At 36.4% G+C, this 23544-nt stretch overlaps 2 protein-coding genes and 1 non-coding gene across 3 annotated transcripts; 2 read left to right on the forward strand and 1 right to left on the reverse strand.

Annotated features, from left to right (window-relative positions):
* The first annotated feature begins 1046 nt into the window (after positions 1-1046).
* Positions 1047-1120, forward strand: trnan-guu (transfer RNA asparagine (anticodon GUU)). Its single transcript has one exon. It is a non-coding gene; the product is annotated as a tRNA-Asn (tRNA).
* Positions 1121-4977: 3857 nt separating this feature from the next.
* LOC134329076 (uncharacterized) lies at positions 4978-7439 on the reverse strand. The gene is made up of 2 exons (XM_063010321.1): positions 7235-7439; positions 4978-5296 (listed from the first exon to the last, which is right to left on the reverse strand). Exons 1-2 carry the CDS (start codon positions 7429-7431, stop codon positions 5260-5262), a joined length of 234 nt encoding a protein of 77 aa, XP_062866391.1. The 5' UTR covers positions 7432-7439; the 3' UTR covers positions 4978-5259.
* A 3396-nt stretch (positions 7440-10835) lies between these two features.
* On the forward strand, positions 10836-23243 carry LOC134328711 (NACHT, LRR and PYD domains-containing protein 3-like). The gene is made up of 11 exons (XM_063009892.1): positions 10836-10872; positions 11513-11629; positions 13690-13797; positions 14041-14098; positions 14574-14778; positions 15114-16902; positions 21098-21271; positions 21511-21684; positions 21885-22058; positions 22311-22484; positions 22718-23243. Exons 2-11 carry the CDS (start codon positions 11517-11519, stop codon positions 22722-22724), a joined length of 2976 nt encoding a protein of 991 aa, XP_062865962.1. The 5' UTR covers positions 10836-10872; positions 11513-11516; the 3' UTR covers positions 22725-23243.
* Positions 23244-23544: the final 301 nt, after the last annotated feature.

A 23544-nucleotide genomic window follows, 5' to 3' on the forward strand; every position in this document is an offset into this window, starting at 1 on the left:
GCTCCACTGTATATAAGTTCTTGACTGAGCTTAAAGCCGCCAACCAGCGACTGGAGCAGATACGACTCAGGTCCTGCACACAGTAAGTAGTGCTGAGGGAATCATATGAATACTTATTTGAACGGAAACATTGTATGTCGGTCTCCACTAGATACTGGAGGAAAGGACACACCAGGTTTGCATGAGAAAACCTCAAATTTTCGTTAATTCTGAATTAACTTATCCGGTTTAATCACTTAACCCGCTTTCTGGAATACCCCCCTGCTCGTGATGTTGGTGAATTAAACCTACATCTCTCTGATGATCTGACCGATGAGCTGTCTGTTCTGGCTTTTTGCTTAAGCCTGGCTAGCTCAGTCGGTCACTCGAGCTTGAGACTCTCTTGAATCTTAGGGTAGTTGTTTCGAGCCCTACGTTGGGTGAGTATCTTCCTTTAACATCTACTGAAACGCCCGCCCGCCACGCGGGAAATGCAATCTCTAGTTATTATTATTATTTCATTTTTGTAATATATAAAAATTAGAGAGCACTGTGTAAATATTGGACAGAACACATGATGGGTTATTTTAACTTGTTGGGTTGTGCAGTTTAACCATTGTGCTGAGTTGTGAGGTTCCTTTTTTTACCATGGATCAACTATGTAACTTTACTGCAGCTTGTGTTTAAATGAAAGGTTTACATTGCTGTGTTCAGGATTTCCTCTTTAGTGATATTTAATGTTAATAGCTGTTCTGATCTAAATGCTGCTGCCTTTGACCTTTAAAACTGAGAAGTGATTTGTGAGATCATTAAAATAAGTGAAATGTTTATTTTGTACTTTGGTTTTATATTATTTGTGCAAACATTTGTTTTATGCAACTTTAAACCTGTAATAATAGATGAAAAATTTAAATGTGTCTTTATTTGCTTTAACTGAGCTAAAGTTTTTAACAGGGACAAAAATGACAGTTTGTGTAGCAGGTCTGGACACGTAAATAAAATGTTATACTGTTTATTAGCATGAAGTAAACATTAGCAAGTCATGTGACTCGTGTGAAAAAGAGCGTGTCTCTGTGGTGCAATTGGTTAGCGCGTTCGGCTGTTAACCGAAAGGTTGGTGGTTCGAGTCCACCCAGGGACGAGTGTCTTTTATTGCACAACCTGCCTGTTGATCAAACGGATAGGAGACACAACAACAATGTGTAGCTCCACAGAACAGTGGAAATAAGTAACTGAAAACATCCAGTAAACAACAGTCCTACAAGCACAAATATCCACCTGATAAGTCACTGGAGACCGGCTGTTCTGGTTTCTGTAGATGTTAAATGAAGACACTCGCCCAACGTGGGGCTCGAACCCATGACCTTAAGATTAAGAGTCTCATGCTCTACTGACTGAGCTAGCCGGGCTTAAGCAGTAGGTCAGAACAGACAGCTCATCGGTCAGATCATCAGAGAGATGTAGGTTTAATTCACTAACATCACGACCAGATTAAGAACTAATTCACAGTTTACAAACACAATTCAGAATAAGCAACAGAAACAGACACAGACTTACTGTCGCCTTTAAACTACACAATTACTGAACCCGCTCCATTATGCTTCAAACCTCAGTGTATATTATCTGGAAACAGATGCTCTTCATATAGAAATATACTTTACATTTGCTTGTAAATTAAAACATCAATTCAGGTTGTTTTTAGTTCAATTGAAAAAATATTAACAGTAGCTCAACTTCCTAAAACCCAGAATCTACATGTATAAATGCTACATTCATTCCACAAAGTTTACAAACTACATGATTTAATGAGTGAAAACTTGATGTTTGGAGCCCCTCTGGTGTGCAGGCTGGTACTGTGTATCAGCACTACTTACTGTGTGCAGGACCTGAGTCGTATCTGCTCCACTCACTGGTTGGTGACATTAAGCTCAGTCAAGAACTTTAAGAAATATATAGTTTAGATAATTCAGACCAGGGCCGGCGCTAGGGGGGGGCTGAGGGGGGCATTGCCCCCCCAAATTGTGTCTTTGCCCCCCCAAGCACAATGCAAGCAACGGCTATTTTTAAAATTATCTCTGAACCAATCACAAAAATGCATTTTGTTTTACAGTGTGAAGATATTTCCTTGCTTATTCCTGATTGGCTCTTTGAGTCATATAAAAATCGGCAGACTGCCCCAAACAGTTCAGTTCGGCAGTATATGTTCTGTTAGTGTGAGCGAGAGGCAGGTATACTGGTAAAGTATTACCAGTTACAGAGTTTAAACTGACTTCCACATGGTAATATTTGCTTAACTGTGGTTTTTCGTTGCTTTAATGTTACTTACCTCTTACATAGGTGTTGCTTAAATTATTTTATTAGCCGTTAGCGGTTAGGCTAACGGTTCTCCTAACACAGGCTTAAGTTTATTGATGTCTTTCTGTGTGCATTTTTCATTTAATAAATATACATTGTAGAAACACTGTCCTGCATTCTCTTTATGTGACCGCACTGGTGATAGGTGTATCCTCAGCATCATGTGAAAGCTCTTTCTCTACACTGTCAAGAGTTCTTACTCCCTTTCATCGCACAATGCTGCATGACAGAAAAAGAAATTTAGTGATTCTGGGCCATGAAAAGTCAATAACCAATAGGCTTGATATGGAGGAGTTTGTCAGATTATTTGCTAAAAGAAACAGAAGACTGCTTCTGTAAATTCTTTGTTCTGAGTTCATTTTAGAATACAGGCTCAGCTAAAGGTTTTAGATAATTGTATCCACAGTGTGCATATAGAGATTTCATTTTTTGTATATAGTTTGTTTGGTTACGTTATTTTTAACTTGGCATTATTTTTACATGACCTTCTCGTTGCAAGGCAGGAGTGTTACTGCCACAATATATAGGTGTATAGTTGTGTTCAATGAAAATATGATTACTGTTGTTCATTTGCACTTATAGTCTTTACATAATTTGTTATACTGTGCATAAATACTGCATTGTACCAGTACGTTTCATAACATCAATAAAAACTTCAATACTTTACCAGATTTTTTACCATTAAAGTGCAGTAGATAGGAAAATTTTCCTTATTTTATGTACTTTCATATTTTTTTCTTTTTCAAAATAGAAATGTGACGAGTATCCCCCCCCCTTTTTTTTTTTTACAGAATTAGTATTCTTTTGTTTTCTTTATATTTTAATTTCCCAATAATATAAATATTCTCACTCATTCCTATTTCCACGTTTGAATATTCTCAGTCTGTGTGTAGGTACATTTGTCAGCTTTGACTTAAATTTGTATTAAAGCCTTTCAAGAAATAGAGTTGTTCTATTAGTAATGGCAATTTAATTAAGGGGGCGTATTAAAATGAAATACAATTAGATAATCTTTTTTCTCCATTTACATAATCAACATGTATTTTTTAATCATTGGGTTTTAAGTTTAAGTTCGAAAACATGCATTTTTATTTCTTTACCTCATACATCACTTTAAGCCAGTATCAATAGCTTGGCTGTCATCATTCATGCACAAATCAAGCCTTGAATATATTTCTGGCTTCAAAAACATGACTTCAACATGCCCCCTCATTAGGTTTTACTGCCCCCCCAAGCAAAGCAGTCCAGAACCGGGGCTGATTCAGACATATAAGAATTAAGAACCCACAAAACCTCTTAGATGTGGATTAAGAAAGTCTGTTTCAGCTGTTGAATTGGGTCAGTGTAGAATTATGTACAAAGATATAAAGAGAGAATAGATGTACTGGACGGTTAGCTCAGTTGGTTAGAGTGTGGTGCTAATAACGCCAAGGTCGCGGGTTCGATCCCCGTACGGGCCACACCCACTTCTGGACTTAAACTAACAAACAAGTAATTCTTCTCTAACTAGCAGGTACTATTAACCTGGACTTCAAACATTGTCTCTGGCAGTGTGAGGTTTTTTACTGCCCCTCTCATTCAGGTCAGAAACATGCAATTATCTCAATTTACCAAACTTAATGACCCTTCTGTAAATGGTTTAACCCTTTCATGCCTGAGTGGAACATTCCATTTTCGGACACTATGTAACATGGTCATAGAAAAAACCTTATTGTGTAAATACCGTACATAGCATAGACTATATACACACACCATTATAACCAGAAGAATCAGTTCTTTAAAATGATATAAAAGTCAGTATGGTTATTTAAGTGTAATATAACCAAATCTATACAAAAATCCTTCAAAATCAACCTAAAAAACCTCTCAATTTTTATTTCATACATAAATACTTAAATTTTTAACACATTTCTGTGCAATTTAGAGAAAAATATAGAGTATATGAAATGTTTGCAATTTTGTGAGCCATTTGTCAAGATAATAATTTTGAATCTATCATCTTCTATTCAAAAGTTATGATCAATTTAGCAGAAGGTGTCATTTAGCAATTTAGAATGTCCGTGTAGCTCCTTTTTTACCTCACTTTTTACCAATGTCAGCATACACTATAAACCAATGAACGTGTACTTTTATGAAAAAAAACCCTGCATATACACACACCATTATAACCAGGAGAATCAGTTCTTTAAAATTCTATGAAACACAATGTTTTTCAAGTGTAATATAATAAATGTTTACAAAAAACCTTCAAAATCAACCTAAAAAAATCTCTCGTTTTTTATTTAATTCATAAATACTTACATTTTTAACACATTTCTGTGCAATATAGAGAACAATATAGAACAGATGAAATGTTTGCAATTTTGTGAGCCATTTGTCAAGAAAATAATTTTGAATCTATCATCTTCTATTCAAAAGTTATGATCAATTTAGCAGAAGGTGTCATTTAGCAATTTAGAATGTTCGTGTAGCTCCTTTTTCACCTCACTTTTTACCAATGTCAGCATACACTATACACCAATGAAAGTGTACTTTTTTCTTAATTATTACTAAATTGTCAACATTCATATTTTTGAAATAAGACAGCAGATAAAATGTATTTGACAAAATAAGCACTCTAACAACAGTGTATAGTTCAAAAACATTAAAGATTTTTATTAGAATTATATACACTTCTCATTCTATAAATAATTTCAAAACAACAATACAATATAGTTCAGCACTACTGAAGAACATCACTCCATAAAACAAACTTTCAAATAATCCAATTCAACAATACAAGAAAAAGCAATTATTTGTTCAGGATAATCATTGAACAATTCAGTAAACAGTTTTGAGGCAACAGGATATCAAATCTCATCTAAGCCATTTTGCCAAAAATTCACTACAACATATTTAACAGACAATGCACAATGGATAATTACCTCAAATTACCTCCTTCCAATGAACACTGAACTTTGACCTGTGAAGAGAAAGAGAAACAAAGAACATATACACAAACACAGGGGTTGAGGAAGGATGAGAGGGACTGACAGTAGAAGACAGAAGCCCTGTGTAGGTCTAACTGCGAAACTCATCTCCTTCGCTAGAATGCCAAGACTGAAAACAGTTTCGATTGCCAACTAAACAAAATCTTCTACCTTGGCACTCAGGAGCCATGCATGCAATCTTTGTTTTATTTTCTTTTTTGAATTTTTTGTAGCAAAGCCAGCAATTTCTTGATACTTGCTCTATCCGAGGAATGTGGGTGACGTAAAACGATGAGGAAGTGGTTGGAGCTACTGAAAGCTGAGATGGCAAAATTGAATCAATAGAAATGTCTGAAAGTTGGCACGACAGATTTTCCCTAAAGTTTATCTGGCTGTAGCCTGCTGAACTAAACCCATAACGTGATGCTGGATTGGAATGATGCCAGTCCTGAAACAAAATGAAACTATTAACGACGGCTATGTCCACAAAATGGAAGAAAAGTGTTTTCCACCACTTTTGAGTTTTCTGAAGCAGATTGTATGTGTTTAACATTTGATCAGACCTGTCAACACCTCCCATGTGTTTATTGTAGTCCTTTACTACAGCTGGTTGACGGACTACTTTCCTGTCCCACGTGGCACCATTCTTTACCATCCTAGAAACCTCTGATGAATCATTAGCATTGTGAAAATTAGAGAGGCATGTAACTGCTCGCGTGTCCTTCCACTGAACAACTAAGACATTTCCGTCAATTCTACACCACCTCTTATCACCACGGTTAGCTTGCTGCTCCCATTTCTTGACATCTTTGAAATCCACTGGGAATTTCTTACGATTAATCCTACATGTCCCACAAGCATTGATTCCCCACTCCTTAAGTCGGACCATAACAGTTGGTGATGTATAGAAGTTGTCAAACCATACTGTGTGACCTTGATTTTTAAATGGCTGCACAAGGTCTTCGATCACTTTTATAGCCAAATCAGTTATGCGCCCATCAAGACTGCCTGTGTAAACATCAAAGTCTAAGGTATATCCCGAATTTGAAGTTGCAATGACCCACAATTTGAAACCCCAGCGAGTAGGTTTGCCCTTCATATACTGCTTGAATCCTGATCGACCTTTTGATTTGACCATTCTCTCGTCTATGCTCAGATTTTCATTAGCCTGGAAAAGCTGCTGACACTTGGTTTTGAGGTGGTCCATCAGGTAACGCAACTTCCTAAGACGATCAAGATTATTTTCTGTGGCAGGATCTACAACATGGAGGGCTGCCATCAATTCCTTGAAACGGTCACGGGACATGAATAACTTGGCCCATGAACCCTGAAGAGATTTGGTTCCCCAATATCTGTGAATGCTGTGCAGGGACGTGAAACCCATGTAAATAAGGAGCCCAAGAAACCGGTAGAATTCATCCGGGGTCACTTCTTCCCATGCCCCATGATGGTTCGCATAAGACGGCCTATTCAGTACAAGCTCCCACCCCTTAGAGTTTGTAAACTGGCAAATCTCGGCAACGATAGTGTACGTGAAAAACAACTTGAAGAAGTCTATTTCACGCAAGGTACTTGTGGCTGACCGTACAGCCCTATGCACACTTTCCAGATCTATGCCTACTGGACGAGAGGGATTAAATGGTATGGGCTTTGGTGCTTCTGTGTCTACATCAGCATAGGAAGGAAAGGATACAGAGTCAGGAAAGCGTTTCCGCTTCCTACCTGACATGGGACAAGAAAGACTAACCAAACCCATAAAAGAAAGCAAACATTAGTAAAAATCATAATCTCAGTTTGTACTCTTTTGTTAATTTTAACTTTTTGTTGGCAGCCCTGATTGTGTGTGTGGATGCAAATGCTGACATTTATTGTCAGCATATATGTACACACACACATTTACAAATACACACTATTGGAATACATGCATTTACCGATAGGAGGTTGTTGGTTGATCCCTCTGCTCATCTTGCTCCTCTTCATCCTCTTCTTCCCCTTCATCCAAGAGCTCCATGTCCATGAAGTCCTCCTCTTCAATGGTCATGCCTTCATGATCTTCATCGCTGTCATGTTCAGCAATAAGTCTAAGCTCGTCAGGGCCTAGCCGCTGTCTCCTCTTCAGAGACTCCATAAGGCGTGCATATTGAGCCTTGTCTCCATCCATGTCATAATAATAAAAGAAAAGAGATTACAGTGAATAAAGGTGGTGACAGTGATGTTATTTTAAAAAATAATTACATATATGTAGAATTCAATCACAAATACTCTATGTTTTTGCCAGAGAAGCTAATGTCCACAGGCTCATGTTTAGAAGTAAACTCAAGTACACTGAACCAATACATATGACAAAAGTTTCTCAAATCTGGCACATGGTTTACACATAAAACAATAATTATCTAAGAGAAGCAATAATTACAAGAAAAAACTTGATGCTATGGTTATATTTAAAAATGTTGTAAATAGTCACAGACTGAAATGTTATGCACCTGTATGCTTTCAAAAAAAGCTTTCAAAAAAAGTTTGATACCATATTTTAGTCCCTTTCAAATATTTCTTGCAATACATTAGAAAATTATGCAAATCTGACAGAAATATTTTATAGATAAAACTATATTTCACTGATACAAGTAAGAATTACCACAGAAAAAAATATACTATGGTAAAAAAAGAAGTTATAAATTGCCCAGACTGATATGTTATCTACCTATATGCACCTATATATGGTAGCATAGCATACTTTAGTCTCTTTCAAATAAATGCAGACATTTTTTAGAAAATGATGCAAATTTGACAGAAATATTTTATAGATAAAATAATATTTCTCTGTTATAAGTACAAATTACCACAGATAAAATATACCATGGAAATAAAGGTTATAAATTGCCCAGACTGACATGTTATCCACATTTCTGCCTCAGATTACTTTAGCCAGTCATGCTAAATGCATGCAATGCAAAATGTAATGCTATTATGAGCAAAGCTAAGGTGATTTCTAAGCAGACTTTAGACAGTATTGAAGTAAAACAAGTAAGCTAGAACTGATTTCAAGATTACATGTATAAAATCTAACTTTGGACTTAGTTGAGCACCCTGTTCAAACCACATGGCTGCAGGATGCAACAAACAGCTCCGGTAGCTTAGCTTAGCTTAGGTTCACTACTAATCACTTATTTGTGTAAAACTGCTGCATACTTTACAAACTACTAAACAAAGGAGACTAAAAGGGTATCTGATAAACTCTCCACACGTATTTATTTCCATCTAGATGGACATAAAAAACATTACAATCGATTCAGAAAGGAGAGCTGTTCAGCTGACTGACTAAACTTAGAACGCAAGTCTCAAACTCACCTCAGCTTTTACAAAGCGTGAACACTAATAATATTACAATTTTACCATTAAAGCTAAGTTTTCTGAGTAGAAATGAAAAGTAATAACACTAATAAACAGTTTTAAAATAAATCTTACCTCATTTCACTGACAGAATATCTCTTTCTGTGTTGTTATCCAGTCGACTGTCTCAGCAGCGCTCCGTGTGAGGGCGGGGCGAATGAAAAAAATAAATTCTCCGCCTTCTCATTAAATATGCAAACCAGCCACGACACAAACCGCTTGACCAATGATATTGCCTTTTAGCCTGGGTTGTCAGCTACCTGGGGCAGTTTTCAGATTTACAATCAGTGATTGGACGGCGGAGATACAAGGCTTTAAGCCATCGAAATTATTGTTTCGAAATTTGAATGGGCCGGCTTTAAAGGGTTAAGAAAGTGAAACTTTTAATTTGAAATGATTATACTACTTTACGTGAGTATTAAATGTTTAGACATCTTCATTTATTCACCCACAATGACACACGTTTTTTTAACTGTCAGGGGGTATTAAAGTGAGCACTGATTTAGGCACAATTGAAGCTACAGGTACATAGGGTGTCATGGTATCTTTAAAATTCTTGCAGTTGTAGATCATGATCAGTCATTAACAGAGATGTATATAATATTATCAAAAGCTGAAATACAAAATTTGGAATGAAAAATATTAGCTATGAACACAAACATGTTTTGGTTTGCAGCATTTTTATCATTGAATGTTATGATGTAGATATTAAATATAGACATTTTATCCATCAAACAAATCACACAAATGTTCACTAATCTGGGCACTCTGGTGGGACAGCAATATGCTAGCTAGAGTCTTGAGTCTTTGATTTAAGTCTCAGTGGTGCCACTGGATTAGTCTTTGTGCTCAACAGGCTCATTTGGCCACGCCTGAGAGAAGTCATTTGTCTTATAGTTTTATTGCCGCTACAACAGTGTAGGGTTAATTAATGTAAGGCTTAATTTTCCTTAAATAAATAAAGTGATTAATTAAAAGCTGTGTTCATGTTTAATCTGGTTGTCTTTCTTTAGTATAGATGCTGAATTCAATCTAAAAATTCAATGTGACTTGCAAACAAAGAAGAAATCAAGAGGGAGCAATTCTGAAATGATAAACATTTTTATAATAAATTGACTCTCTGATTCAGATTTTATAGGTCAGAGGTTTAAGTACCACTCTTTGTTAAACCAAACCCTCTAGCTACCAGCTGTAAGTTATTCTACACATACTCACATTACACATGTTTACAGACAGGCCGTGCATTTACTGTTTCATCACAGTTATATATTGTGTCAACTAGTAAATCTGATCTATCAGAGCTGTAATTGTTCTTTCTGGTATTGGATTGCTTGGATATTTCTTAGTATATGCAATAGATCTATGATAAAGTGCATGTAAATAAATATAGTTTACTAACGTATACTTGTAGTTCAGTTTGGTTGTTGTAATGTACAGATGTAGTAAAAAAAAAATGGTATGAAAGTATGATGATCAACGTAACCATCACAGTAATGGTGTGTTAAATATGTGCAGTAAATACTGTTTTATAATTACAGCAACTTAACATTTTGCAGGAAGGAAAAAATAGATACAACATGTGGCATGTACAAACGTTATGACACATTTAGGTGTGTTTCTCTCTAATATGTTTAGTTTAGTAAATAATCCGAGACAGTGCTTAAAAATGTGCAGGAAATGCCATGATAAAGTTAGTTTCCTGTTGATTACATCGTTGTTAATTATGTTTACTCTATCAAACATAAGACTTGAGCAGAGATGCTCAAACTTCACCAGAAGACTGTATGAGAGGACAGCAGGTATTTTCTGACAATTTAAAACGGAATGACATTTTGGGCGGATGCTAGTTTGAGTGCAGCGTTCACATGTAGACACATTGTGTGAATTTAATACGATTGCATGTCTGTCCTTCCATTGTAACGCATTAAGACTGTTTAATCTTATCATTCACAAGAACAAAAATGTAATTTTGATTATTGTCTGAATCTGTATGTATAACTGTTAAAAAACTAAAATCCTCTCGAGTGAAGATTCAGATTGTACTCGCGACTTTAAACTCAGAAAGTGAGGGATTTGGAGGAGCAGTTGAATGCGGCATTGAACACGGTTCGGTTAAAGTGAAAGTGAGATTATTTAGTGTGGAGGAGAGAAAGGTAAAAAGGTTTTCCAGATAATCGCGGTGAGTATATGAATATAAAACTGTAATATGTGAATGTTATAAACTTGTATGTCATGGAGAAATGTTTAGGATAACTTTTTTTATTACCTGATACTTTTTTCTGTACAGGAACTGTCTGAAAATACCTGTTACATTTAACACCGTTATTTAGGCCTCCACACCAACACGGATATTTTTTACACTTTTTTCTTCTGTGTTTTTCTCCCATTTACACGAACTCACAAACCCACGATTAATGAAAACAGGATAAAGAGATTTCTGAAAACTGCTTCTTTGTTTTCGTCTGGATACTAAAATGTAGCTTTACACAGATGTTGTGACGTCAGCGCGCTCGTATTTACATACATGCAGGCGGTGGACAAAATAACAGAAACATTTACATAAACTAGTAATTTAATAGTATTTTATTAGTTTATTATACAAAATAATAAACATGTATGAGAACACTGCATCAAGAGTTCAGACTTTACTGGAGAAAGGTTGGAATTAGTGTCTTCAAGGGGGCCCAGACTATCCTTAATCCGTCCTTGGCCACAACATTTGTGAATAAAAGATGTAAGTTTTTATTTTTTGTGGAAAACTTTCAGGTGCTCTCATGCTTTGTTTAGTTTATTAATAATTGGTTTTACCTGTACCCAAGTCTGATGGAGGGTATGAGACCAGATTCACCCCAACCCAGCTGTGTCTCCATGAAGAGCGACCAGTCAATGCGACCGCCACTTTACTTTAAAGATGGAGGATGTTCTACTGATCTGAGGTCAGTATCATCTCATGTTCTAGTATTTTTACTTTCACTTCCTCCTGATAAAACTCAATAACTCAACTAATAAATTTATGCATTAAAAAAATCATAAAAGCAATGTTTCAGTAACTGAATGTTGGAACATGCTAGCTCTCAGTTTTGTAAAATTATACTAACTGCTGTATAAGCTAGCTGTCTGAGTACTTCATATCCTTGTTGTGTTTATCTAAAACTTTCCGGTGCTCTCATGCTTTTTTTATAAGTTTATTTATGTTTGGTTTTACCTGTACCCCAGTGGGATGGAGGGTACGAGACCAGATTCACCTTAACCCAGCTGTGTCTCCATGAATAGCAACCAGTCAATGGGACTGCCACTTTACTTTAAAGATGGAGGATGTTCTACTGATTCTGATGTTACTGCCTTAGACCACTGCACCAACCGAGCACCCCGCTCTAAACACTTTTAGAATTCACTGTGTATGTGAAAATGTATAAGTAATCGGTAAATTGGGTTTTGACTGTGGGAGTTTCAGTATGGGCTGATGATTACTGATCAGAACTAACTGAAGTTTAAAAAAATACTCAAAGTTAAAATGACTAAAATGATGAAGATCTAAAACGTCTAATAATTGTTTATTAGCGAAGAGTAACTGGTTAATGGACCAAACCACTTCAGAGACTCTTTTATTGATTTATGGTAAAATGAACGTAACTCCAGACTGTGATGGACTGCCACAACCTCTTTGGTTAAGTCCAAGACTAGACTAAATAGCTGAGATTAAGTCTACAAGAGTCAAATTCAAGATCATGAACAAATGAGAGTGTGATATTAGACCAGGGGTGGGCAAACTTTTCGGCTCAAGGGCCACACTGGGTTTTAAAAATTGACAGACGGGCCGGGTGGGTGCGGGGGTTTGGAACTAATATAAGTTCACGTTTAAACCTTTATTTTCGTGATTAAAGGATGAATTTTTGAATATAAATGAAACACCAGACTCATCCTTTTATGTGCACATTTACACATGCGTGAATGTGATTTTTTTTTAATGCATTTTTTTTTATTATTTTTATCTTTGTTTCCACTTGGTGTATCGCCGTCTAAACAAAACCAATTCAGCCTTTAAAGCAGCACTTTCAACATAAGTTAATGCTTTATGTGTAACATTTTAAACCAGTCAAGTGGTTTGATCATGCTGGGGTGATAGTAGGGTTGCCCGTAAAATACGGAATCCTTCCTTATTTGGAAACTAAAGGCTGCGTTCCGTATTGAACTGATACGGGACGCACTTTATTCCGTATTTTTTATCAATGGTAGAGAAATGCAGCAGATGAGACAGAGACGGGGCGATCTGTATGAAACAGAAGGAAACTGCTGCTACCGTGGGAATTAGAAAGCGTTTGGTTATTATTCTTAGTGTTCACGTTTAGTCTCAGTAACACCATGTGTGCGCAGGGATATCAGCATAACAGCCTGTTCATTACACCGCTGTTTGAGTAGCGCAGTGGGCAGAGCGCGTGGCTCATGTTTTTCCGCCCTAGGTTCGAATGATGTAAAAATGTAACATAACCGCCTGGCGTGCGCCATCTAGTGGAATCAATTAAAACGCAAGTTTAGTGCAGGAAAAAGATTTAAATTAATGCGGTTTTAGGACAGTTTTGTAAATACTCAGTGGGCCGGATTAAACAGCCTAACGGGCCGCATGTGGCCCACGGGCCGCAGTTTGCCTACCACTGTATTAGACTCATATTCATAATTGTAATAAAAATATTGATTATTTATTTTAGAATGTTAAATCAGATTAGCAGTGGTTGAGTTCTGGTGTTAAACAAACAAGTACTGTCAAGCATCACCATTTTTGCAGACATTTTTTTAAATAGAAAATTAACTAAACTAGATGCTAGTTAAGCTAGCTGTTTGTTACCTTGTTTTTGGAGGTGAGCCTTTATGATTTTTGTGCATTTTTAACAAAGTGATAAACTGCTAATTGTTTATTACATTTTATTACCCCTGAATTAGCCAACTTGGCTTCTGTGTTAAAACTTGTGTGGGATGTTTGGTTTTACTTGTACCCCAGTGTGATGAAGGGTACAAGACCAGATCCCAGCTCTGTCTCTATGAAGAGGAATCGGTCAGTGGATCCTCCAACTTTCTGTAAAGATAAAGACTGTTTTACTGATCCAAGGTCAGTATAATCTCATGTTCTAGTGTTTTTCTAGTGTTTTTGCTTTCAGTTCCTCCTGATTAAACCCATTAAACTCACTCAACTGTCCAATTTATTCATTAAGATATACGAATCAGCTAGGAAATGTTTCAATAACTGGATGATGGAACATGCTAGTGTTCAGTACTGTTCTGTATATTTATTGGTGTTGTATAATAAAAACTGAAAAGCTGCACAATTGCTTTTTTTTTTTTGTATTTACAGACCAAAAAATAAGAAATTAAATGTTACTTACAGAGATCAGCTGGAATCCATATTCGAGGTTTGTATGTATGTTTGTGTAATTATAATGATGATGCTTGTCTAGGTTGCCATTGGTTACATGAAAACTGTGAGGGATCTTAAGTTGATTTTGGATTTACACCTCCTTAGATGTTGTTTTGTTTTTTACGGACTTGAATGTTCTTTATTTTTGCCATATGGAGTTAAAGGGACTCATTAGGGGTATTAAACACACAACCTTCTACATTTTAATGGTTGAGACTGGTTCAGGCAGATGTTGAAATCCCAGTTTAAAACTTAAGCACATTTTATTGAGCAATTACTTAACAAATGTATCATGCAGAGAAAAATACAACAATGTGGCACACACATGTTATTATACTTAATGTATCACAACAACTAGTTTCAGTATAATGTTAGAACTACATCATTCCTTATATAGTCACATCACTCATCTTTCTTTATTACCTCATGTCGCTTCTTGTGATGATCTGTTCCTCTAAATTCCTCAACAGGAACTTGAGCTCAAAGTCATCAACATGTTAAAGAATGAGCTAAACAAGTTCAAAAAGCTCCTGAATGAAAATTACCCAGCATGCTCTGAGCAGGAGGTGAAGGATGTGGAAGATCTGAGTAGTTTCAGAGAGGGGGCACTAAAGATCACACTGAATGTTCTGAAGATCATGAACCAGACAGACGTCGCTAACACCCTGCAGAGGAGTAAGAGACCTAAATACTTAAATTATTAACTTCTTTAACATTGATTGAAATTCTTCCATATTCATCTTGTTTCCAGAATCATCTAAATTTTTAATTGGTCATTAGATTCTATTATAAAATGTTTATGAGCACCAGGTACTTGATATTAGATAAGAATTGTAACTACGATATTGGTCACTACAAATAAGCCAATTAGAATCATAGAAGTTTATACTTAAAAATGATTCAGTAATGAGCCTATTATTTATTAAAAGATTAAATTTTATACTGTGTTTTTTGATCATGCAGTAAAATATTGATTCATAATTAATTAATTCATAATTTCTGTTTATTAGAACTATTAGTCCCTGTATATCAGAAAAAACTCAAATCTAACCTAAAACAAAAATTTAAAAGAATCAGTGAAGGAATCTCCCAGTATGGAAGCTCAGCACTTCTGAATGAGATCTTCACAGAGCTCTACATCACAGAGGGTTGGAGTGGAGATGTCAATAATGAACATGAGGTCAGACAGATTGAAGCGGCATCCAGGAGACCAGCAACACAGGAGATTCCCATCAAATGCAGCGACCTCTTTAAAGACACGTCCATCAGAACTGTGCTGACTAAAGGAATCGCTGGAATTGGAAAAACAGTCTCAGTGCAGAAGTTAATTCTGGACTTTGCTGAAGGAAAAGCAAATGAGGACATCATCTTCATATTTCCACTTCCTTTTAGAGAGCTGAACTTGATGAAGCAGGAAAATCTCAGTCTGATGGAACTTCTTCATCAGTTTTTCCCAGAAGTGAAAGGTCTGCCATCATTAGACTGTGATGCTTATAAAATTTTGTTAATCTTTGATGGTATGGATGAGTGTCGACTTCCTCTAGATTTTCAAAATAATGAGCGATTGTGTAACATAACAAAGTCAGTAAAAATGGATGTGCTGCTTACAAACCTCATCAAGGGGAACCTGCTTCCCTCTGCTCACCTCTGGATCACCACTCGACCAGGAGCAGCCAATCAGATCCCTCCTGAGTGTGTAGACCAGGTAACAGAGGTACGAGGGTTCAGTGACCCTCAGAAAGAGGAGTACTTCAGGAAGAGGATCAGTGATGAGAACCTGGCTAGTAAAATCATCAAACACATAAAGTCATCAAGAAGTCTCTACATCATGTGTCACATTCCAGTTTTCTGCTGGATCTCAGCCTCTGTTCTAGAGAGAATTCTGGATGGAGCCGAGGGGAAAGAAATCCCCAAAAGTCTGACTCAAATGTTCACACACTTTTTGATCTTTCAGATAAAACACAAGGAACAAAAATACCATGGGAAATCTGACCCTGATCCAGACCAGACCAGAGAGACGATACTGGCACTGGGAAAACTGGCCTTCCAACAGCTGGAGAAAGGAAACCTGATCTTCTATGAAGAAGACCTGAGAGAGTGTGGCATTGATGTCAAAAACACATCAGTGTACTCAGGAGTCTGCACCCAGATTTTTAGAAAGGAGTTTGGGTTGCACCTGGGTCAGGTCTTCAGCTTTGTGCACCTGAGTCTTCAGGAGTTTCTGGCTGCTTTATATGTATTTCTCACCTTCATCAACAAAAACAGAAATGTGCTGGTGATGCAAAACACTGGATTCTTCAAAATCGTTAGAAACTCAGAAAATTCAGAAATGTCTGACTTTCTGAAGAGTGCAGTGGACAAGACCTTACAGAGTAAGAATGGACACCTGGATCTTTTCCTCCGCTTCCTCCTGGGTCTCTCACTGGAGTCCAATCAGACTCTCTTACGAGGCCTACTGTCACAAACAGGAAGTGGCTCTTACAACAAAGAGGAAACAGTCAGGTACATCAAGGAGAAGATCAGTGAGAATCCCTCTCCAGAGAAATCCATTAATCTGTTCCACTGTCTGAATGAACTGAATGATGATTCTCTAGTGCAGGAAGTCCAAAAATACCTGAACATAAGAGGTTCTTTTCATCACACTGGACTCCATCTGTCTCCTGCTCAGTGGTCGGCTCTGGTGTTTGTGTTGCTGAACTCAGATCAGGAGCTGGATAAGTTTGATTTGAGGAAATATTATCCATCAGATGAAGGTCTTTTGAAGCTGCTGCCAGTGGTGAAAGCTTCTAGAAAAGCTGAGTGAGTCATTTATTAATAAATGTTACTTAAACACTAATGATTAGATTTTTGAAGCTGAAAAGGTGCAGAACTAAACTGTTGCAGTTTGATTGCAAAATGTGTCTGAAATTTACATATAATTTAATAATGTAAATTATAATGTTCACTGTTTCTGCACCACCTACTAACTTGCAGAATTTTACTGAGTAAAAATCTGATGTTAAATGGTAGAAATCAGCAACCACAGAGCTCCAAAAACATCAGGACTAAATGTAATAAAGAGACACATAACTAACAAGTAATAAAGAGAGAAATGCATTAATAATAAACAATCTTTTTAAATACAAACACTCATGTTAGCATGAACGGGGCGCTCAGGTTGTGCAGCGGTAAAGTACACTTGTTTACTTTTGCTGAGATCTGAGGAGGTTAGCATGGAGGGAATTGATCTGACTGATGTGAAATTATGTTTTCAGGAGAATGAATTTTACTCAAATTAAAACACTGTAATAATGATCAGATCGTTTTGCTGTATGACAATATCATGGATCAGACGTGGAATAAACAGAGCTCAGTTTACATAAACATGACGTGTAAATTACATGTTTAGACTGGTGCACTAGTTTGATACAGAATGTAGAATTTCACCTGAAAGCAGGAGCAGAAGTATTTGTACCTCTAACCCTGAATGTTAGTGACAGCAGTTTCTACATAGAGCTTCCTGATAATAATTAGTTCCCAGTCGTGCTGTTTTACAGAGAAACCTTTACAGAGTAAAATAGTAAGTAATTATGGAATGTACATTAATTTAGATAAAATGATAGGACCACTTCATACTGGTCAGGACCACGGTGGATCCAGTGCTGCTTAAAAACACTTGCAATGACGTAGAAACACACCCTGGTGACGAGAAAATCTGTTCTAATTAAAAGCATCATTTAAACCGGAAAATGAATTTATTGGACGTTGTTTAGGACTCTTCTAATTAGTCATGCTTCATCACATTCTAGCAGGATTGTTTCTTTTACTTTATTTTCTTTTCAGGAATAATAGGATTTTGTTATAATAGATTCACAACCACAGAGCTACAGTTAGTGGAAACAGATTAAAAAAAATAATTATACAATATGTAGTGGAATTTTTCTGTCAGAAACTCAGACACAAGAGATTCTTTTTAGCTGGATTGAAGTTTAATAAAATCACAATTGTGGATTTTTACATACAGCATAGAAGCATACTGTTATGGTTTTACTAATGGGAGGACTCAATCGCGGGGGTGCCGGCCGGGGGAGGGCGGGACCGACGCGAAAAGGAGGAACTGTGAATCCGACTCAGAATAAAACTCAACAGAAAAGGAGGAGGGGCTGGGCGAGCCCAAGCCAACTGAAATACCGAAAGTCAAATAAACCAAAGGATTCACCCTAAAAATAAATCTCACTAAATTCAAAACACCGTAAAATGAAAGGTACGTGCTTTGGTGCGCACAGAACAATATTTCAACTCGCTGCGCATACGGCTGCACAGCGAGCGTGATTCGAACCAGCGAAGTCAGGCACTAGCGCACGGTGGCTTAGCCGAGTGCGCTACAGCACCACTGATGTGAAAAGTGCCGGCAGGCAATTTAACGGGCAAACAAAGGATCGCTTCTTTCTTTTAGTTACTTATTTATTTATTTATCAAACAAAGGAGATCATCATAATGAAACGAAACCATAGAATTATCGCCTTAGATCAAATAATACAATATATTTATGAATGTATTTTTTCCACCCAAAGTGCTTCCACCTTATATATATATATATATTTCTTCGATAAGCCCGGCGATGTCCGTGTATTATGGTTAGGAAGTGTATATATATTTATATTGATGTATAAATTCATATATTATTATACGGGGACACCTAACCGATAGTCTGTGCTTGGACTTATCTTTAGTTTGCTTGGGCGAAGCACAGGCAGAGCAGAGAACGCGTGCACGACGATTTGTAGTCCTCCTTCCTCTGGTCGAACTACGAACTGTACTCCCTCGGGTGGCAGCCTGAGGAGGCTCACTAGATTAGCTCCCTCTGGTGGGCGCAGAGGGAGTCAAACGGCCTCTGTTAGTGCGAGCACTGGGGTTGGCCGGGTGAGCCCCCCCCCACCACAGTAAGAACAACTGAGTAATTTTAAATAGGTCGTTTATACCTCTATCGCCCTCGACATCGCCAACCCCCCTCCTCGGAGTCAGACACACAAAGAGAATCAGGAGGATGCCATAAAACATACTACATATGTGTCATTCAAAATAAAAAAATACATCTGGCGCCATAGAATCTGCTATGCTCTGAACAATTCTGGCCTTGTGATGTGATAGATTGTCTTAGCCTCCTCACCCCCGAGATTGGACGCTTTGAAAACAAACAATATCCTGTAACAACACTTGTTCATTTCAGCCTTTTAAATGACATTATACAAAAAAAAAAAAGAAATTTTGCTTGGGGACTGTGAGTTATTTAGTGTCCAGTATACTGGACATTTGGAATTAAGAGCATGAAATGTGCAAGATTCTGAAAAAAATTACATATTATTATTACCATTATAACATGTGACATATCAAGTATTGTACATTTATGGCATAATGTAATACATGTTTATAATATTAAAAAGCATATACTAGTTTATACAGAAGTTACAATTTACATTTTAATTATTTATATGAATATTTTAAATATTTAATTTAAAACTTTTAATTTTAAAAACTCAAACCTTAAAAATTAAAACTCAGACTTTTTAATTAAAACATTTAGCTTTGTTCATTTCCCCTTTTCTTATAAACAAACTTTCCTTTTATAGATATATTTTAAAAACAAGGAACATTACTAAAACATAAAACAGAATATTCAGTTTGTGAATATTAATTTTACATTTTAAATTATCCACATATCTATCTTTCAATATAAATATTTTGAAAATAAATGATATCTAAATTATTCAAATCAAAACCTTTTGCATTTCAGCTTTGAGTTTTTCTTTTCTTTTTTTAACGGGACCTTGTGTGGAACTCAAAAAAGCAGTTTCGTTCAACTTGAATGCAAAGAAATACATTACATTTTAAACATCTTATGCTTGATTTTTTGGTGCAGCCAGGGTTTCTGCACCTCTGAAAGCTGGTGCTATCACTACCCACCACTGGCAAGTGCTCTGCCCCACTGCATCTAACATATTGGCTTAGAATCACTTGACTCCCTATCACTATCCTGTTGATATTCATCCCACTACTCTCAACACTGCAGTCTATTACTATCATCTAGTAATTTAAGCACCTCATCTACTGTCATCCCTTAACATACACGAAAAAGATATGTACAGCACGAAAAATGCAAAAAGTAATACTGATGCACATCTTCTAATTCATAGTTAGCATGACAAACTAAACAACACTCAATACGTTAAATCCAAATGTCCAGCTGGCTGGACATAAAACATTTGCTCGAAATTTAAGTATGCGTAAATACATATTCATCGCTTATATTGTTACCAATCATTACAAAAACCTTCTAAAAATACATCATTTCTAAAACACTTTGGTTATATGTGCACATTAATAGATAAAAACGTATGTTTTGTTCGGTCACGGAGGCAACAAGCGTCTTTCTCAACAGCTGCCATCTTCGGGTCTTTTTTCAAGAAGCTTAAAAAAAATTCTCAGTGTCTTTGACCAACCAGTAGAAAGACAGAGTTGTGTTGGAGTGTCTAAAAGTGAGTGTAACAAAGTAAAACTTCCTGTCGAGTTATAAAACCCAGAAAAAAAATGTCCAGTATACTGGACATTAGGAGTGAGGAGGTTAGATTTACTTTGTTTTTACATTCTTTCTATCTGATTGTTCTGATCTCTTTTGTGACCTAGGTCGCAGTGCTCTAAAAACATCTTACACTTAATGATTACTTAATATGTGAAAATACATTATATGGTTATAAAAAGTCCCTCACTCATATTAATTTATATCACAAATATTACATATATATTTGGTACCTTAAATACAGTAAACAGTGGAAAGTTTAAAAATTATTAAATAAATGAATGATTGACAAATGAATAAATAAATCAATTTAAAGTGTTTCTCAATATCAGACTCTACAGTATGGTGTAAGCATTTTTAACATCATACAAAGCTGAAACTGCAGTTTTGTGTTTGTAATTAATAAAGAGAAAATACTGATTTATTATTTCTCTCCAGGTTGTGGGATTGTAATTTAACAGAGAAAAGTTGTGAAGTTCTGTCCTCAGTTCTCAGTTCAAACTCCTCCAGTCTGAAACATCTGGACCTGAGATACAATGACCTGAAGGATTCAGGAGTGAAGCTGCTCTCTGCTGGACTGGAGAGTCCACACTGTAAACTGGAGATACTGGAGTAAGATCTTCACTTTCACTGAGTTTTATACACATTTATTTATTTGCACTAATCACTTCATCCTAGGAAACAATCAGTGTAAACAAATAAACCATCTCAGCACACACACAATTTAACTGCTTTTACTTTTATCTGCCATGCTGTCTGGGTAATATTATCAGTTCTGCTACTTGAATTCCACCTACTGCTGCAGGGTGACGTCTTTCATTTCTCTGATTGATCTGATTATTTCTCTGCAGGTTGTGGAAGTGTAATCTAACAGAGAAAAGTTGTGAAGTTCTGTCCTCAGTTTTCAGTTTAAACTCCTCCAGTCTGAAACATCTGAATCTGAATAACAATGAACTGAAGGATTCAGGAGTGAAGCTGCTCTCTGCTGGACTGGATAATCCACACTGTAAACTGGAGATACTGTGGTAAGAGCTTCACTTTCACACCGTAGATACAGAAGATCTTTCAAAATTAGTTAACCAAAGAATAATACGTCAAAAACACATTTCATTCATGTTTCATTTAAAATGCTGCTGAAAGCTAAAATAATGATTCTTTGTTTGTGATTGATGGGAAAATATTTATACTGATACTGTGTCTGATTAATCTGATTATTTCTCTCCAGGCTGTGTCTGTGCAACTTAACAGAGAAAAGTTGTGAAGTTCTGTCCTCAGTTCTCAGTTTAAACTCCTCCAGTCTGAAACATCTGAACCTAAATACCAATAAACTGAAGGATTCAGGAGTGAAGCTGCTCTCTGCTGGACTGAAGAATCCACACTGTAAACTGGAGATACTGGAGTAAGATCTTCACTTTTACACTGTAGATACAGAAGATCATTCATACAGAAACTGTTATTGATGTGTGTAGGAGTTTGATATTTTACTTATTTTCCCCACACAAGATAAAACACTTTATCATTAATATAATAGAATAGTTTTACATGTTAAAGATTTCTCAGTGATGATGTCTGGTTGTGGATCTGAATGGAGATGGAGGAGGAGGTGGGAGAAGATGATGTATGATTTTTATTAAATGATTTTCTTCTGCAGGTTGAGGAGCTGCAGTTTTACAGATGAAGGTTTTACTGCTCTGGCTTCAGCTCTGAAATCAAATCCATCATCACGTCTGAGAGAACTGTATCTGAACGGCAATAATCCAGGAGAATCAGGAGTAAAACTCGAGGATCTACAGGTGGATCCACAATGTAACCTAGAAAAACTAAGGTAACATGCACACATTACACACACATGCAGTGGTATGTCTGCCTTATTGTACAATCAAAACTGCTCATTATCAGAACTTCATCTGTATCAGGGTTCTTCAGTAAACAATGAATCATGTAAAATGTTCTATCATTGTTCCAAGTGATGTGTGTGTGTTCTGGTGTTTATATTGATTCTGATCTGTCGAGTCTGATAGGTGACAAACATCTGATCATGTCTGATTTCTTCTACAGCATCTGATTCTAATACATATTGAATTATGAGATGAAGAGCAGTGAAGATAAACACCATCTACTCTTCACACTGAGATTCTACATGGTGACGCTTTGTTCAGCTTCTTATTGCTCAAATCTGTAAACATGCTTTCTGTATAACTGTGTGCATGACATCACTTCCTGTACAAGATCAACACTCTCAAACCCACTCTGAAGTGCTGTAGCATGCTGTTCACTATCTGACATGTAATGAAAGTTTAAAGAAGTTTAAATCTACTGGAGATGTCGAGATTCTGTCTGGAGGAGAACATGAGGAGGATTACTTAAGAGACCAGATACCAGGCTGTAATCATGACACCTTGTGTTCATGTTACTGTAATAACTGACAGTATTGTGTAATTTCTTTTGGAAATATCTTTTGTATGGAGTTTATATTCTAAATTACTTTCATCTTTCTGCAGTAATGCAGTGCAGTAAAAAAAGTATTTATCTCATTTTTTAATGTTCTCTATTTTTGCACTGGTCACACTTGTAATGTATGTATCAGACAATGAAATACATTTAAATATTTATGACCAAATAAAAAAAAATGTTTTAAACAATTGTCTCATTTATTTAAAAAAAAATGTGTGTGGATCTATGAGGAAAAGTCACTGCACCCTTAGCTACTAAATCAACCAGTTAACCAAAGTCTATTGACTTATTGGGTTTTAATAAAACCTGTCTGGTAGCAGGCAGCAGAGATTTAAACTCAGATGTGAAACAAAATGATTGAAATCTACCAGTTTAAAAAGGAATACACAGCCATTATTGGGACTCCCAACAAACCACAGTAAAAGCCATTA

Source organism: Trichomycterus rosablanca, chromosome 15 (genome assembly GCF_030014385.1).
Source record: "Trichomycterus rosablanca isolate fTriRos1 chromosome 15, fTriRos1.hap1, whole genome shotgun sequence".
NCBI classification, from domain to species: domain Eukaryota; kingdom Metazoa; phylum Chordata; class Actinopteri; order Siluriformes; family Trichomycteridae; genus Trichomycterus; species Trichomycterus rosablanca.